The 17,770-nt window shown below is 68.0% G+C and overlaps 2 protein-coding genes across 2 annotated transcripts; both read right to left on the bottom strand.

The window, feature by feature from the left end:
• Positions 1–2,969: 2,969 nt before the first annotated feature.
• EMIHUDRAFT_416697 (hypothetical protein) lies at positions 2,970–5,023 on the bottom strand. Its single transcript, XM_005762399.1, has 6 exons — positions 4,901–5,023; positions 4,547–4,643; positions 4,038–4,237; positions 3,784–3,900; positions 3,504–3,609; positions 2,970–3,458 (listed from the first exon to the last, which is right to left on the bottom strand). The coding sequence occupies exons 1-6, from the start codon at positions 5,003–5,005 to the stop codon at positions 3,322–3,324; spliced, it is 762 nt and encodes a 253-aa protein (XP_005762456.1). The 5' UTR covers positions 5,006–5,023; the 3' UTR covers positions 2,970–3,321.
• Positions 5,024–8,993: 3,970 nt separating this feature from the next.
• On the bottom strand, positions 8,994–9,645 carry EMIHUDRAFT_216172 (hypothetical protein; the record flags this gene model as incomplete). The annotated part of the gene is made up of 3 exons (XM_005762398.1): positions 8,994–9,335; positions 9,407–9,529; positions 9,601–9,645. 3 exons carry the CDS (start codon positions 9,643–9,645, stop codon positions 8,994–8,996), a joined length of 510 nt encoding a protein of 169 aa, XP_005762455.1.
• Between the last annotated feature and the right edge of the window lie 8,125 nt (positions 9,646–17,770).

The following is a 17,770-nucleotide window of genomic DNA, read 5'->3' as shown; positions in this document are numbered from 1 at the left end:
TGGCGTCTTGCATATCGACCACCGCGCCGTGGTGGATCAGCAACTCAACCACCCGCTCTTCTCCGACGGCGGCGGCAAGCATCAGCGCGGCCTCGCCGTTTAAGTTCAGATGGTTGACGTCGGCGCCCTTGCTCAACAGATAGTCGACCATCCGAAGCGCCCAAGGCTGGGCGCTATTGCAAGCGTACGTGAGCGCTGTGTTGCCCTCGCTATCTTGCTGGTTGATCTCTGCGCCGTGCCGAATCAGTACAGCGGCAGTCTGCTCGTGGCCATTGTCAGTCGCGTATAGCAGCGCGGTGTGGCCTTCACTGGTCTGCGCGCCCACCTCCGCGCCACGCTGCAGCAGCAACTCGACCACATGCGCATGGCCCTCCCCAGCGGCTGCCGCCAGCAGCGTCATCCCGCGCACACCAGACCAGGCGCGGCGGTGTTGTAACTGAGGGCGGCGGGTGGTCACCCAAGGGCCGTCGTCGTACGTCGGACTCGCCTCCCCACCGCGGTCGAGCCACTCTGACACCACCGCCGCGTTGCCTAGCAGACACGCCTCGAAGACGAGCCCGACCTCCATGTCACCCGCGACCGAGCCAGCGGGAACACTGCTTGCGAGGGCGTGACCACCCACGCCAAGCGCCAAGGCACACAGCAAGGCGGGCGTGTGCAGTGGGATTTGATGCGCTGCGAATCGGGTGGGCGCGCCGGGCATTTCCGAAGCAGCGGGGTCAGCGAGAACCGCCGGGGCGGTGCTGCCCCGCGCTCCAAGGCGTGCCTTGTCAAAGAACAGCCCCGGAGCTCAAGCGTGCCTTGTCCTGACAGCGTGGCGAGAGTTTTCTTTTTTTGGTCTCCCCCCACCATGCAAACACACACACGTTATTAATCGGGTAATAATTATTAAATATTAATCCTCGGGCGGCGGAGCGGCGCGGCGGCGGGCAGGAGGCGGCGGCGCGGCGAGGCAGCGGGCGGCGCAGAGGGCGGGGCGGCGCGGCGGCGGGTGGGGTAATTAATTATTTGTTAATTCATTATTACTTAATAATCATCGGGCGGCGGCGCGGCGCGGCGGCGGGCGGGGCGGAGCGGGGCGGCGCGACCATCTGCACTGACCTCGGTACTCTGGCCGTTGCGAGCAGGGCAATGGTCGCGCCGCCCTCGACTCAAGGGGCTGCCTTCCACGAGTCGCTGCTCAGGCCGGGGGAGGGGGGGAGACCTCCTGTTCCTCGCGGAACGGGAGCAGGCCCCTCCTTGCCCGGTCTGCGAAGCAGGGCGGTGGTCGTGCCATCTCCGCTTCACAACTACCACGCCGCACGATCGTCGCCGGCGCGCGACACGTTTCCGTTGGCGGGACTGTCCTGGTCGAGAGTGTGTGCCGCCGAGGCGGGACCACTCGGGGACAGTGACGACGGGACGCGGCTCGAAGGGCGTGGCTCCGCAGCGCGGCTGGCACTCGTCGCAGAGGCCTCACCTTCGAAAAGTCGGGCATGGCTCCACCCGCAACTTTGTCGCTAACACGCGCGCACCGCCGAGCCTGCGGCGGGCGCGCTGCGGCCGCACGTCTACTTCGTCATAGTGCCACGACGTGCGGCCTAGATTTAGCCCACGCGCCTCTGCTCGCAAACACTCACCCATTTGATTGTCGCTGTCCGTGAGTGCGAGATTAGGGCTAGCCGCAGGCAGCTAGCCCATGAGGAGCGCGTCCATAGACACCTCACTAGACCCCACATACGGTCTCGTCCGTGCCTTGCGGCCGGCGAGATTGCTAGAGGTGGAGCAAGCTGCTCTAGCCTCACATATCACTTCCTGTCGTCTGTTGTTTGAGTTGTGCCCTTGTTTGTGCCCTTGGCACCGTGGAGTGCTGGGGGGGGCGACAGGGAGGATGTGGCCCTGAGTTATGTGTACGCCGACTCAGGGTGTGTGGCAGCCAGTTGGCTGTGTGTCTTGTGAGCTTGTTTGTGTCTGTGTGTCGCTCGTGCGTGTCGTCATCATCTGTCTAGCGTCCACCCATACCGCGTTGGTGTCCAGTCCGAGCCTGGCTGTTCTTCACCTTACTACCTACCTACCTACCATGCAATCTATCAATCAATCCATGCAGCGGCGCGGCGCGGCGGCGGGCGACGCAGGGCGGGGCGGCGCGAACACCTGCACCGCACCGGGTCTCTGGCCACGTTGGAGCAGTGCAGTGCAGTGGTCGCGTCGCCCATGTCCGGACCAACACCCCGACCGGCAACGACGGAATCTACTCCGTGCCGGCGGCCCCGTCGGTGGCGCCGCCGATCGGATCGCGTCGCGCCGGCGGGGGTGGTGACTAAGCGGGCAATGGCTCCGCTGGCCGGCGCGGGGTCGCGCCAGCGGGGAACAGGTAAGTAAGGCGGCATCGACGATGAACGGTCACGAAACCCACCCCACCACACTGAAAGACCACCGGTCAGTTGACGACACACTCCCAGACGCCCGCCGATGTGCGATGAAGCCGGGAGGATGTATGGAGGAATGGTAATGACCTCTCCGGATTGGTTGAGCCCCGGCATCGATGCGGGAAGAGGGAGGATCCCCGCCCCATCCCTCAGTTCAATCCCCAAGAGGAGAGGCAGAGCCTCTGGCGCGGTGAGACCACCCGTAAGCTCTCAAGGCCGCACCCCCCCTCTTCAGTTCAGATCACGAGCCCACGACGAGCGGCAGCGGCGCGCGCGCACACACACAAAGACGTTGCCCCCTCACACCCCGCACCGCACATCCTATTCCAGGCCGCCGTCCGCGGCGCATCCCCGGCGGCCCGCTCCGACGGTGGCCGGCGCTTGCGCGCCAGCCCCGTCCGCCGCCGGATCCGCGGCCGCGGTCCCTGTCATAGCTACGCGCGCAATGGGGCGACGTGCGTCGTGCCCGCCGTCAAGATTTTTTTAAGGTTTTGTAACGCGAGCTGTGCCCCTACAGCAGGCTACAGTGAAATGGAACTACAACTAGCCCATGTATCCCTAAAGTTTGACCGTTTCATTTGTGTATTCCCCCATAACTCGAGAGACGAGACACGCGCAGCAGTCACAGAGCACATGCTCATGCAGCAGCAAGAACTGTCATGTCGTTGGGACGATCGCCCCCTCGCCGCGGTACCGCCGGTACGCGCAAAATGCCGACGACGGCCGGACGATGGCTCACGTCGTGCGTAGAGTGGGAGGCTGTACTAACTGCCATGGCGCGGCGAGAGGCGCACTGGCCGCTGCCTGTGCCTCGCGCGTGGCCGGCATGCGCATGGTTGCGCCCGATCCGCCGCGAGGTTTTACTCTCGCGGGCGGGATGGATCCCCCCCCCCCCCCCCTCCCTTCCCTCCTCTCACTTGCCCGGCAGCCCGCGCTTGTTGCTCGAGAGGCAGCCGTTCACCTTTTGGGCGAAGCGGAGCGAGGAGACCGACTCGTTGTAGTGCTTTGCCAGCGGCGAGATGTTGACGAACATGAGCGTCTTGGACGAGCCTACCCGTCGGGGGACCCTCGGCTGATCCACCGGCGAAGAGTGACGGCGCGGCAGTGTCTTGAGCGAGCCCGAGAGCGCGTTCTGCATCAGGTGCGTGAGCTTCGAGTTGCGGAACGGCACGTGCTTGGCGCCAGAGGCGAGCGCCGCCACCTGCGCGGCAGCGGTGGTCGCAGCCGTGGTCGCAGCGCGCAGGGGCGGAACGGCACCTCGCACCTCGCAAAGCCCGGAGCCCGCCCCGAGCCCCGAGCTCTGCGCCGCGCCACCCCTCGTCTACATCTCGGCGACATCTCGGGTGGGGATCGGATCTCGGCTGAGTCTCGCCACGTCGCCGAGCGAGGAGAGCGACTTGTTGATCGCTCTCGCCTCGACCATCTGCTCGCCGCTCACGCCCGACTCCTTGACGCGCTCCGAGCCTGCATCTCGGACACTTCTCGGGGTGAGCTCGGGGGGGCCCTCGAGGAGGCGACGCCTCGACGCGCTCCGTGCCGGCGAGGTCAACCAGGTAGAGCTCCGACTCTCGGCACTCGCCGCCCTCGCCTGTGGTCAGACATGCCCCGTGGGAAGAGACGCGGCTCAACTCGGCGACTCGTGCGGCGACCGCCGCCCTCGCCCTCGCGGCGGCGGATGCGCATCCGGAAGACATAGTGCGAGCGCGAAGAGCGGTCGTTCATCTTTGTGCTCGCCGTCGAGCGCACGCGCTGCGCAGCGGCGAGCAGCGGCGCCACCTCCTCCGCCGTCGCGACGCGCGTCGACTTGAGGCCTACAAATCTCGGACGATCTCGGGTCATCTCGGGTTCATTTTTCGGGGCTGGCACGCGTCGACAGGAGGCCTAGTCCGGCGAACACCACCGCCCGTCGGGAGATGCCGAGTGGCTCACTCAGGACGCGAGGTCGGCCCGAGAGTGCACCTACTCAGCGGACTCCGCCCCCAGTGTTGTCAGCAGGTGCGCAAGTCACCAAAGGGGCGGGGCTCGGCGGTCTCGCCTTGCACGCACACGACGCCGGCGAGGTCCTGCAGCTTGAGCTTGGCGGGCTCGCCGCCTGCGGAGGAGAGAAACGCACGGCTGCAGCGGGGGGGGGGGGGGACTCTTCCCTGCAGCTCGGGCTCGGCGAGGCTCGGCGCCCTTTGGCGGCGGCGCGAGTAGGTCGCGCACCTCCTCGTTGTAGACCTCGAGGCACGACACCTGGAGGGAGGCTCCCCCCCATATCTCCCCATATCTCCCCCCATCTCCCCCATCTATCTCCCCATATATCTCCCCGCATCTCCCCATATCCCGGGCAGCCTCCTCGTGGTAAACCTCGAGGCGCGGCTGCGGCGCGACAGGGTGAAGCCTGACTAAATGGCGGCTGCAGCCGTGCGGCAGTGCGCCGAGTGCGGGCTGGCGGCGTCGGTGGGGTGCTGCGGGCAGCGCCGCGTCGTTGCTTCTACCTCTCGCGGCACCTCAAACTCGAAGGAGGAGCCGAGCGCCGACAGCTCCGCCGCGTGAGCGAAGAGGCGCTCGACGGCGCGCGGCGTGACGCCCGGGTCTCCGCCGGGGCCCTCCATGGTGAAGGTCTTGCCCGAGCCTGCGGGCACGCCGTGGGCGCGTCGGGGACGTGTCGCGGCACGTGTCGCGGCACGTGTCGCGGCACGTGTCGCGGCAGGGAGGGTCGCGAGGCTCTGCTCGCAAGCAAAGTCGGCGACGGATCTCGGACGCATCTCGGCTGGCATCTCGGCTGGCATCTCGGCCGGCATCTCGGCCGGATCTCGGCCGGCATCTCGGCAGGATCTCGGCCGGATCTCGGCTGGCATCTCGGCCGGCATCTGGCATCTCGGCCGGATCTCGCCCGTCTGGCCGTAGGCAAAGATGGCGACGTTGTGGCCGTCGAGCGCCGACTGCGTCAGCTGAGACACCTGCTCGCGGCCAGAGGTGTGAAGAGACGCCGTCCGCAGCGCCCCCCCTCCCCCGACGGCGTGCCGCAGACACACGCCTCGACGAAGACGTCTTCTTGCGACGCCGCCGCGCCAAACGCGTGGTCGAACTGGAAGCGCTGCGGCCCGCCCTTCGCGCCATCGACGGGCCGGATCTCGAGGACGGTGTCCTCCACCTGCCCCGCCGGCACGCTCACCGCACACTCCGCCTCGCCGCCGCCGCCGCGCACGCGGCAAAAGACGCGGATGTTTCCGCGAAGCGCCTGGATGGTCTCGTGCATCTGCGGGCGGGGTGAGGGGGGAAGGGGCGGCTGGGGAGAGGCGGCGGGGGAGGGAGAGCAGGGCGGGAAGGCGGCGCGCCGCTCTGCCTTCGCGGAGCTCGGCTCGGGCGGGCGGCACGGGGAGGCGTGGCGCGTGGGTGGTGTGGCGGAGGGGGGGGGGGGGGAGGGAGTGCCTCCTCTCGGAGATGGCGAGGAGGGGGTGCGTGAGGCCCACGGGGAGGGGGTGGGAGGGGAGAGTTCGGCGAACGGGCTCAGGATGGCAACGAAGTGCCGGCGGGGTCCGCGGGCGACGGCGGGTGTGTGCGTGTGGCGAGTGCTGCCTGCCGGCGGAGCTCTTCTTGCGCGTGTGTGCGGCAAGTCAGCTCCGTCACGCTGGCCACGGTGGCGGCGAGGGAGGACTCGAGCCCGGCCGCCCGCGCGGCTGTCGCCTCGGCCTCGGCCTGCGCCGCGGCGCGCGCCGCCTCCGCCGCAGCGGCGCTCTCCTCGGCCGCGGTGACCTGCGCCGACAGCTCCTGCCGCGCCGCCTCAATCTCGGCGTGCAGCCGCTCGAGCTCGGCGGCTTGCTCGGCGGCGCGGTCCTCCCACGCGGAGCGCGCCGTGTTGAGCCGCTCCACCTCGCACGTCAGCCGCTCATTGTCCTCGCGCGACGCATGCAGCTCGGAGAGCGCTGTGCTCTCGTCGACCGCCTCGAGCGGCTGGTCTCCGGCGCTGCGGCGCTTTGGGGCCGGTCCGTCCGATTCGGGCGCTGCGCGCTTCAGCGACGACGCCGCGGACCGCGACGATCCGGCCGATGATCCCATCCGGCGGGACGATGGCTTGATGTTGGGCGTCTGCGCCGGCTTGTAGCCGTTGGCCTGGTTCGACTCGCGAAGCGCCCGTGCGGCGCTCGCGGCCGGCCGGCCAACCTTCTTCGGGCTGCGGCGCGTCTGCGAGAGGCGCATGCAGGAGAGCGGCCTCGCGGGAGAGTCGGCGAGGCCGCGAGAAGTCGTACCGAACGAGGCCATTGGCTGTGCTGCGTGCTGCTGCTGCTGGAGACGCTTCAAAAGGGGCCGGAAACAAAGAATTTTCCGGCCCCTGATGCATCGATCGCCCTCCCAGGACGACATGGCAGAGATGCGCGGCGCGAGCGACGAGGCGTTCTCACTGTGCTCCGCTACGGATCTCTGTCTGCTCGAGGATCGAGGAGAGGGCGGCAACAACGTGCCGCACGTGCCTTAATGCTGCATCCACCCGAGTCCCAACTGTGCATGCATGCAGCATGCACGGCTCCTTCCTGGTCGCTGCGCACGCGACCGAGCCCGCTCGGCCTCGGCCCCGGCTTTCGACGGATCAGGTACACCACAAAAGAGTTCAACCATTCAGACACTCCCACAAACTGAGGAACGACACACACCCGCGGGGCTGCAATGTGGTCCCTGGCGCGCATGACCGCATTGTGCCATCGAGAGAGGCAGAGAGCCCTCGACGTCAAGTGTGCGACGTCCACACCAGACCACACCCGGAGGCAGACCGCACGGCCAAGCCTCACTAATAAACGAGAACGAACAAGATCGGCACGGGGGAGAGACGGAGGAGCAACGGTGCAGGCAGCGGCCGCAGGGTCGGTGGCTGCTGCGTGCGGGGAGAGCTGCGCGCGGATTGAGTGTCCTAGACGCCAATGTAAGCGCGCCGGCGGGCTTGCTCGACGGCATCCTTCTCCGCCTCCTTCATCGCGTTGCGATAGAGGCAGCACGTCGCGCAGCAAAAGAGCGGGAGCGCGATGATGATGGTGATGATCGTGACGATGAGCCGGATGTCTGCCGGGTCCTTTGTGCTGAGGATGCCATCGACGTTCAAGAATTGGGAGTCGTCGAACCCGCTGCCGTCGTCGTCGTCGGAGGGAGGCGGCGACGACGGCGGGAAAGGTGGCGCCGGCGGCGCGGCGGGCTCCGTGCAGCACTGGTGGAAGCACTGCCAGGGCACGTCCGCCGGGAGGCCGTTGGTGCGTTCCGGGTGCGCGACCTGCTGCGAGGCTGGCACCTCGCGGCACTCCAGCGCAGTCAGACCGGGGCACGGGTCCTGGTGCGGGCAAACGTGCTTGCCGTCACGGCCGACCCAGTTGCAGTCGCACGGGGTGAGCGGAGGCGGCGGCGACGGCGGCGGGGCGGGGCAGCAGTAGTAGTGGCACTCGTCCGTCCCGCCGAGGCCGAGCCAGCCCGTTTGCGGCTTGGTGTCCTGTCGGGAGGGGCGAGCGGATCGAACGGGGTGTCTGAGCGCGACGTGGTCGTGGCTGAACTCACCGGGTGATCGCAAGGGTGCGTAGCCGTCCAGGAGCAGTCGCAGGTGAAGGGCTCGGACGCCGCTGCTACGCTGAGCGCGGAGAGGAAGGCAGCCAGCAGCATGTGCATGCTTCCGTCGCCTAGGGCCGGCTAAGGTACCTTGGTCGTCCAGGCTCCCGCGGTTTACTACCTTGGTTGGCCGTGTACGGCGGCTAGCGTTTTCCGATTTGGACGCCCTTTTACACACCTCTCCTTAAATCCCTGTGTGGTGGCGGCGTGCCGTCCTCCCATCTCCCTCCCTTGGGACGATCTGTTTTCTTTCTTTCTTTCTTTTGCATGTGAGATTACTGTGACTACCTACCTCCTCTCACTGCACTTTAAGTGCTCCAAGTGCCCCCTTCACGCTACTGGTGACCTTCTTGTACAGCATCGGCATTCGCTACTGCACAGCTGCACAACATCCGCTACTGCACAGGCTCGAGACACACAGCCAGCGGGCTGCCACACACCCTGAGTTGGCGTACACATAACTCAGGGCCACGTCCCCCCTGTCGCCCCCCCCAGCACTCCAGTGCCAAGGGTACAAACAACAAGCACAACAACACAAACAAGCGACAGGCTCGAGAGTGATCAAATCAAAGAAACAAGGTGCGGGTGGACGAGCGCGAGCGAGAGGAGGAAGAGGTAAGGTAAGGTAAGGTAAACGTCTCCACACACACAAAGTGGTGGGGCAAGGGGGGGCGACCCTCGCATCTCCACACCCGGACACGGGCAGGAGCCCCACGGCATTCAAAGTGCAAGCACCGGCCCGGTGCCGTGGGAGGACATGATGGATGGGACGGAAGCTGGGAAGAGCATTTGGTTTGGACGACGGAAAAACGGAAGTGAAAAAAACAAAAACAAAATGTACCCAAAGAAGCCGGGAGAGAGATTGTGTTGTTGTTGTTGTTGTGTTAGTGCGTGCGCGCCAAGCACGCACCCTCGAAAGAAAGGTACTTCGCATCGAGTAAAGGATGAAACTATGGTAGGATGGGAGGAAAGTATGCGTTGACTGGTGTGCGATATCTGCCTGTTGGCGATTTGTTAGGGAGTTTTGTTGTAAAATTCCTGCACCTCCTCCTCCTGCGGGTGAGCCTGCATCGCCGCCACAACCGCCTCGATCGCGCCCGCCTCTGCTGCGCGCTGGCTGCGTGCGTGCCCCGCGGCGTCGGTGCCGGAGCACACGTTGCCCAACGCCCTGTAGCCTTCCGCCTGCACCTCCACCTCCTGCGGGTGAGCCTGCAGCGCCGCCACTATCGCTGCTGCGCGCTGCTCGCGTGCGCGCCCTGCGCCGTCGGTGCCGGAGCACACGTTGCACAGCGCCCTGCAGCCTTGCCCTTGCACGCCCGCCTCCTGCGGGTGAGCGCGCATCGCCGCCGCCACCGCCTCGATCGCACCCGCGGCTGCTGCGCGCTGGATGCGTGCGCGCCCTGCGGCGTAGGTGCCGAGAAGCACACGTTGCGCAGCGCCCTACAGCCTTGCTCCTGCACCTCCGCCACCTGCGGGTGAGCCTGCAGCGCCGCCACGACCGCCTCGATCGCGCCCGCCTCCGCCGCAAGTTGCCTGTTGCTGTTTTGATCCTCCATGCACAGACATCCTCCATGCACAGATCCGCCAAGCGCATGCATGCCGCAGCAGCGACGCGGCTGACCGACACGTGCACGCGCAGCGCCGCCGTCGCCGCCGCCATGTCCATCGCCTGCACCGCCGCATAGTTCGGCGGCGCGTAATGCGGCGCGGCCGCCCACTGCGTAGGGGGGGATATGGTGATTTTTGAATGAACGCCTCGCGCAAAACCACCGCTACCAGAGCTACCACCGCTACCACGAGAGAGAGAGAGAGAGAGAGAGAGAGAGAGAGAGAGAGAGAGAGAGAGAGAGAGAGAGAGAGAGAGAGAGAGAGAGAGAGAGAGAGAGAGAGAGAGAGAGAGAGAGAGCTTTAGCGATTTTGAGCTTGCTTCCAAGAAAAACCGTCACGGTTTCTTTCTGTGAGCCTGTGTGTGTGCCAGTCCGCGCCAGTCTGCGCCCTTGTCGTGCCAGTGTGCTGTGAGAGAGGCTTGTATCTTAAGAATTCTTTCTGGCGGCAATGAGCGGCGCCCTCCACCCAACCCAGGCCGAGCTCGCGGTGGGCGACCTGGCCGCGCTGCGAGCCCTCCTCTCCGGGCGGCGGACGTGCGGCAGGCTCGACGCGCGGCTCGAGACCGACACGCAAGACACGCTGCTCACCTGGGCCGCTCGGCACGGGCAAGCCGAGGCGGTGCGGCTGCTGCTCGAGGCCGGCGCAGACGTTGGGGCGGCTGACGGGGATGACGCCTCCGCTCTTCTCCTTGCGTGCGAGAACGAATACCTCGAGTGCGTTCAGCTGCTCCTCGAGGTCAATGCGGCGGTCAACCAAGCCGATGAGGGCGGCTTCACGCCGCTGTACATCGCGTGCGAGAAGGGCCACCTCGAGCTTGCCCGGCTGCTTCTCGAGGCGGGCGCGGCGATCAATCGAGCCCCGCAGCATGGCGCCACGCCGCTGTACATCGCGTGCGAGAAGGGCCACCTCGACATCGTCCGGCTGCTTCTCGAGGCCAACGCGGCGGTCGGCCAAGCCCAGAACCAAGGCGCCACGCCGCTGTACATCGCATGCCAGCAGGGCCACCTCGAGATTGTCCGGCTGCTCCTCGAGGCTGGCGCGGCGGTCGGCCAAGCCAAGCAGAACGGCGCCACGCCGCTGTACGTCGCGTGCTACAAGGGTCACCTCGAGGTCGCCAAGCTGCTCCTGGAGGCTGGCGCGGCGGTCGGCCAAGCCGATGAGGACGGCGCCACACCGCTGTACATTGCGTGCGAGAAGGGCCACCTCGAGATCGCCCAGCTGCTTCTCGAGGCTGGCGCGGCGGTCAGCCACGCCCGCAACGATGGCGTCACGCCGCTGTTCATGGCGTGCCAGCAGGGCCACCTCGAAGTCGCCAAGCTCCTCTCCTCCTACGGCGCCTCCCGCGCCGCAGTGCCGCCCCTTGGCACGCCCGAGGAGGCCGCAAACAGCCGCGGCCACGCCGACCTCGCCGCCTGGCTGGTCGCCAGCCGCGGCTGGACGCCGCTCGCGCACCTTGAGACCCTCACCGCCGCCCGCGCGCTCTCATTGCTGCGCAGCGGCGCAAGCCTGCACGAGGGCGAGCCGACGCCGCTGCAGCGCGCCGCGGGCGGCGAGGGCGAGGCGGCGGCGCTGATCCGGCGGGCGGCGGCGCCGTGGTCGCCGGCAAGCCACTCGCTCTTCCCCGCGGCGGCGCGCGCGCGGGCGGCGCTCCTCGTCCTCTCGCTCTACGAGATCCACGAGCGGCAGCAGCTCGACTCGGCAGGAAACACGAACGGCATCGCGGCGCGCGACTTTGTCACGTGCGTGCTGCGCTTCGCGGTCACGCGCGAGACGGAGTAGGGGAGCTGTGCGGTGAGTGCCTTTGCCTCCGCCTCCGACGAACCGTGCTGACTAGGACAATGTGTATTATTCGGGGCGGCCATGTGGCGGGCAGGCCCCTCTTGGGCCTTCTTTCGAGAATTTTTGGGGCTTTTGTTCCGCATTTTTCTTTCTGGCGCTTATAATGGCGCTGCGGGTTGTGATGGACAGCTCGCCGGCGCCGCCGGCGGTGCAGACGGGAAATCAGCGGCGTGGGACAACATACTGGGCTGGGTCTTTAGGCATTGTGGGGTTGGCACTCCCATCGACCCTCATGACCTCCTGCGGTCTCTGAGACGGACACCAGTGGGTGTGGGACCACAGGCAGGATACACTCGAAGACTGGGTAAGCAGTAGAGGTCGATACTCGACGCGTCCCACATGGTCTGTGTCGCTGTCGGCACGCTGTCGACAGGACGTCGAGCGACACCGGTGGCAGTGCCACCCAGGAGTGGTCGGGCGGTCTCCCGTCATGAGAGAGCCACCATGTGATCCGTATGATGGTTCCTGACAACCGCCTCAGTCAACTTTCGTCACAGTTCCCGCTCTGAGAGGAGCTGCGGGTCAGTTCGACAGCTGGAGCTGTGTCGCCGGCGTGCGGCGGCCTGCCTCCGGAGGTGCCTCTGAGGTGGACATTTTTTGGTCACCGTGAGAGAACGCGTTCGAATTTTCACTCCGGAACTTCAACTCCACACGCGCACCGGCCAGGGCTACAATAGTGCCAGTGAGGCGGAGGCGCGAGTCGGAAGGCCGCGACCGTCAAGTGTTCCCCCAATTTTCCTACAATCACAGAAGACCCTTGTGGGCTATCCAGAACACCTAAGATCATGCCCTAGCTCTAAAGTGGGCCCGAGATACGCCAGCTAAACCCCGGATTTTTTCCGGCAGCGGGCCACACATGGCGGCTACCCAAGCGGGTCGCACGGAGACACGGGAAGGCTGCCGCAAGCCGATTGGAGTGAAGAGCTGCGGGCTAGCGGCGAGGAGCATACCGCTCTGCGCCGGGGTCGGCTCGTCGTCGCGCGAAGAAAAGACTTTGACAAGAAGAATTTTACAACAAAACTCCCTCGCACAACACTGGGCACGGGACTGGCTCGCACTGCCACTGGCACTAACACAGGTACACCACGGGAGCCGCCTAAGCGACTCCTGCGAGAGTGGCGAGGCACTTAGCTCCGTGCACCCGCCCACCCCCGCCACAGGCAAGCTCATCCACAACCTGCTCTGCGATTGCCGTGTGAAGAACGACTGAGATACGCTGTTTCTGCAGCCCCAGCCAATTCAGTGACAAGAAGAAAAGACACGCGCTTAGCATCGAGCGAGGGAGTCAGACGGCCCAACTTGAGAATCGTGCGTTTTGGGTGACATGAGGTCGAAGAGGGTGTAAAGACAGGTGGCTTCACACCCAGGTCTTGGACACAACAGCGACGCCTACTTAGTGTGGGGAGGGTCAGCGAGCACTCACCACTCACTCACTCACACACTCTCTCTCTCTCCACCCACTCACTCACTAGGGCGGCGCCGCAGGGCCGGGGCACTCACTGGCGACGCCGGCGGCCCACCCACTACGCGCACTAATTTAGTGGGCGGGGTGGCCTGAGACACTCACACTCCCACGCACTAACTTATAGTAGCCGCCGAGCCTCCGTCCGCCACTCGAAGTGCCCTAGAGTGTGTCCCGCCGGACCACTCCCCTCTCAGCCGGCCCGAGGCACTCACTTCCGCACACTAACTTAGTGCGCGTAGTGTCCCGGCCTCCGACCACGACTCCCGGGGCACTTCACCACTTGACCCGCCTCTTGCCCCACTAGCCCGCGTGCAGCTCACAGACTAACTTGCGCGTCAGTCGACTTAGTTCCCCGCAGGGCCTGGGACCACTTTACTCCTACGGCATCGCTGCTCTTCATCGCACGACCTGGTGAAGCCTCCTGGTGTGTGGAGCGCCCAGGGTGCCCCCCGGAGGGGCGGTTGGCATCGTCCTTTGCCTACCTAGATGCTACCTTGCTATGTGTGTCATCCCCGACGGGCCGCCTCGTGGGCTGACAACACGGGTAAATTTGTTCCTTTGTGTAAGCTGCGCGCTCCGTGCGTGGGCCGCCCCCCCTCGGGCGGGCGGGTGGCCCTCCATCCGCGCTACTTCGCTCGTGGTCGACCGCGCCATGCCTTCGACCCTCCTCAACCTGGCGAAACCGAACCGGTGTGAGATCTCTCACTCCGGTGCAGGGCATTCGCTGATTTGGAGAAAGAAATCACGACTCTCACAGTGATTTGGGCTCGGCAGCTTGTCAGCCCTCAGCCGAAGCTGGGGCCGGTCCCGTAGCCGAGAGAGCCCGCGCCGATGATTTGCAAACAAAGCAACAATCGGCAAAACACATCTTCATTCCTTTTGGGGCCTGCAGCCCTGTTCACGCGCGCGCGAGACGTGCAGACAGGGTTGCCAGGTGAGAGCGAATGGCGGGGTTCACGGTGAACTGGATGGCGTGCAAAAAAGCGCACATTATTATGCTTGGTTTGGTGTGAAGGCTGAAAAAGCGCACGCACGTTGTCCGAGGGGCGTGCGATCCGCTTTCCCACCGAGCCCGCCGCTGTGCTCGTGATGATCACCTTGCTCGCCGTGGCGGTCGCGGTGTCTGTGCCCTCTGCCCCACCTACCGTACCACCGCAGTCGCCACCCTCTGTGCCCCCGCCGTCCCTTCCGCCGCCGCCGTCGTCGCCGCCGCCGCCGCCGCCGGACATCGTCATCACCGTCGATGGGGGCCCGCCCCCGTACCCCGAGAATGAGACCTACCGCATCAACCTCTGGGTCGATATCGAGGTGTCCCTCCACTTTGCCGGAGGCCACAACGTCGTCGAAGGAGATCGCGTCAGCTGGATGAACGTGGACAAGGTCGCTCCGCACTTCTCACTCGCCCTCCGCCGCCCTCGCCACCACCCACTCTGCCCCCACCCTTGCCCCCACTAAAGGTCAACTCCACGCACGGCTGCGAGCAAGAGCTGCGCGACACCGCCCTGGGCTACTTCCCCGCCCTGGACGCGAACCTGCGCGCCGACTACCGCCCGTACGAGGTTGGCCTGTACAACCTCTGCCTCAAGCAAGGCGATCACGAGCCGTGGTACACGCACCGCCACATCGAAGCTTACGTCTTCAACCAGCCGCCGCCGTCGCCGCCGCCGTCGCCGCCGCCTTCGCCGCCGCCGCCGTCGCCGCCGCCGTCGCCGCCACCTCCGTCCCCTCCGCCCCCTGTGCCGCCGCCCCCGTCGCCTCCTCCGCCCTCACCTCCTCCGCCCTCGCCTCCTCCGCCCTCGCCCTCCCCTCCGCCACCATCCGCATCGCCCTCGCCCCCGCCGCCGTCGGCTTCGCCCTCGCCGCCGCCTCCTTCAGCTTCGCCGTCGCCTCCGCCTCCCTCGGCATCGCCCTCTCTTCCGCCACCGTCGGTCTCGCCCTCGCCGCCGCCGCCGTCCGCATCGCCTTCGCCGCCACCGCCGTCGGCTTCGCCCTCGCCGCCCCCGCCGTCCGCCTCGCCCGGCCCACCGCCGCCGTCGGCCTCGCCCTCTCCGCCTCCGCCATCGGCCTCGCCCTCCCCTCCACCGCCGTCGGCCTCGCCCTCGCCGCCGCCGCCGACACCGCCGCCGCCCTCACCGCCACCACCGAGCTCGCCGCCGCCCTCACCGCCGCCACCGAGCCCGCCGCCGCCAAGCCCGCCGCCGCCGGCCCCTCCGCCGCCGTCGCCGCCTCCACCTTCACCGCCGCCTCCCTCGCCTCCGCCGCCGTCGCCGCCGCCGTCGCCGCCGCCGTCTCCTCCTCCTGCTCCCCCCCCGGATATTGTCATCACCGTCGATGGGGGCCCGCCCCCGTACCCCGAAAATGAGACCTACCGCATCAACCTCTGGGTCGATATCGAGGCGTCACTCCACTTTGCCGGAGGCCACAACGTCATCGAAGGAGATCGCGTCAGCTGGATCAACGTGGACAAGGTCAACTCCACGCACGGCTGCGAGCAAGAGCTGCGCGACACCGCCCTGGGCTACTTTCCCGCCTTGGACGCGAACCTGCGCGCCGACTACCGCCCGTACGAGGTTGGCCTGTACAACCTCTGCCTCAAGCAAGGCGACCACGAGCCGTGGTACACGCACCGCCACATCGAAGCTTACGTTTTCAACCAGCCGCCGTCGTCGCCGCCGTCACCACCACCGTCGCCGCCGCCGTCGCCGCCGCCACCGTCGCCGCCGCCCTCGCCGCCTCCGCCGTCGCCGCCGCCGCCGTCCCCTCCGCCGCCCTCGCCTCCGCCGCCCTCGCCCCCTCCTCCGAACCCGCCGCCGCCGTCACCTCCTCCGCCCTCTCCGCCTCCGCCCTCCCCTCCGCCGCCCTCCCCGCCTCCACCCTCTCCGCCTCCGCCGTCGCCGCCGCCACCCTCGCCGCCACCGCCCAGCCCGCCTCCACCCTCGCCGCCCCCACCTTCGCCGCCCCCACCGGCGCCGCCGCCACCCACGCCGCCGCCGCCCTCACCGCCACCACCGAGCCCGCCGCCGCCCGCGCCGCCGCCGCCCGCGCCGCCGCCGCCGTCCCCCCCGCCGCCGTCGCCGCCTCCACCAACGCCTCCGCCCCCCAACCCGCCGCCGTCCCCGCCTCCACCCTCAACGCCGCCGCCGTCACCCCCTGCATCCCCTCCGCCGGACATCGTCATCACGGTCGATGGGGGCCCACCCCCGTACCCCGAGAATGAGACCTACCGCATCAATCTCTGGGTCGATATCGAGGTCTCCCTCCACTTTGCCGGAGGCCATAACGTCCAGGACGGAGATCGCGTCGGCTGGATCAAGGCCACCTCCGCGCAAGACTGCGATCAAGAGCTGAGCGTGCACAAGGACTTGGGCTACTTCCCCGCCCTCGACGCGAACCTGCGCGCCGACTACCGCCCGTACGAGGTTGGCCTGCACAACCTCTGCCTCAAGCAAGGCGACCACGAGCCGTGGTACACGCACCGCCACATCGAAGCTTACGTCTACAACCAGCCGCCGTCGTCGCCGCCGTCACCGCCGCCGTCGCCGCCGCCGTCGCCGCCGCCACCGTCGCCGCCGCCCTCGCCGCCGCCGCCATCGCCTCCGCCACCGTCCCCTCCGCCGCCGTCGCCTCCGCCGCCCTCGCCCCCTCCTCCGAACCCGCCGCCGCCGTCACCTCCTCCGCCCTCTCCGCCTCCGCCCTCGCCCCCGCCGCCCTCCCCTCCTCCGCCCTCTCCGCCTCCGCCGTCGCCGCCGCCACCCTCGCCGCCACCGCCCAGCCCGCCGCCGCCCTCGCCGCCCCCACCTTCGCCGCCCCCACCGGCGCCGCCGCCACCCACGCCGCCGCCGCCCTCACCGCCACCACCGAGCCCGCCGCCGCCCTCGCCGCCGCCGCCGAGCCCGCCGCCGCCAAGCCCGCCGCCGCCGTCCCCCCCGCCGCCGTCGCCGCCTCCACCGAGCCCGCCGCCGCCGTCTCCGCCGCCGTCGCCGCCGCCGTCGCCGCCGCCGTCTCCTCCTCCGCCATCTCCGCCGGATATCGTCATCACCGTCGATGGGGGCCCGCCCCCGTATCCCGAGAATGAGACCTACCGCATCAACCTCTGGGTCGATATCGAGGTCTCCCTCCACTTTGCCGGAGGCCATAACGTCCAGGACGGAGACCGTGTCGGCTGGATCAAGGCCACCTCCGCGCAAGACTGCGATCAAGAGCTGAGCGTGCACAAGGACTTGGGCTACTTCCCCGCCCTCGACGCGAACCTGCGCGCCGACTACCGCCCGTTTGAGGTTGGCCTGCACAACCTCTGCCTCAAGCAAGGCGACCACGAGCCGTGGTACACGCACCGCCACATCGAAGCTTACGTCTACAACCAGCCGCCGTCGTCGCCGCCGTCACCACCGCCGTCGCCGCCGCCGTCGCCGCCGCCACCGACGCCGCCACCGCCCTCGCCGCCGCCGCCAAGCCCGCCGCCGCCAAGCCCGCCGCCGCCAAGCCCGCCGCCGCCGAGCCCGCCGCCGCCGTCCCCGCCTCCGCCGGCGCCGCCACCTCCCTCGCCGCCGCCACCGACGCCGCCACCGCCCTCGCCGCCGCCGCGAAGCCCGCCGCCGCCAAGCCCGCCGCCGCCAAGCCCGCCGCCGCCGAGCCCGCCGCCGCCGTCCCCGCCTCCTCCGGCGCCGCCACCTCCCTCGCCGCCGCCGCCGTCGCCGCCGCCGCCCTCGCCCCCGCCGACGTCGCCTCCTCCGCCGAGGCCGCCGCCGTCGAGCCCGCCGCCGCCGAGCCCGCCGCCGCCGAGCCCGCCGCCGTCGAGACCGCACCCGCCAAGCCCGCCGCCGCCGAGCCTGCCGCCGCCGAGCCCGACGCCGCCGAGTCCGCTGCCTCCGTCAAGACC

The sequence above is a fragment of the Emiliania huxleyi genome, assembly GCF_000372725.1.
Source record: "Emiliania huxleyi CCMP1516 unplaced genomic scaffold EMIHUscaffold_68, whole genome shotgun sequence".
Classification (NCBI taxonomy): Eukaryota; Haptophyta; order Isochrysidales; family Noelaerhabdaceae; genus Emiliania; species Emiliania huxleyi.
This window is presented reverse-complemented; position numbering and strand designations above follow the sequence as displayed.

What these genes read in the sequence shown, in the direction of transcription:
- EMIHUDRAFT_416697 (XM_005762399.1), bottom strand. Translation starts at nt 5,005, where the DNA reads ATGGAGGGCCCCGGCGGAGACCCGGGCGTCACGCCGCGCGCCGTCGAG. An exon ending in GTCGCCGCACGAGTCGCCGA is followed by an intron (nt 3,901 to 4,037) that starts GTTGAGCCGCGT and finishes GGCCCCCCCGAG; the next exon opens with CTCACCCCGAGAAGTGTCCG. An exon ending in CGCTCTCCTCGCTCGGCGAC is followed by an intron (nt 3,610 to 3,783) that starts GTGGCGAGACTC and finishes GCTGCCGCGCAG; the next exon opens with GTGGCGGCGCTCGCCTCTGG.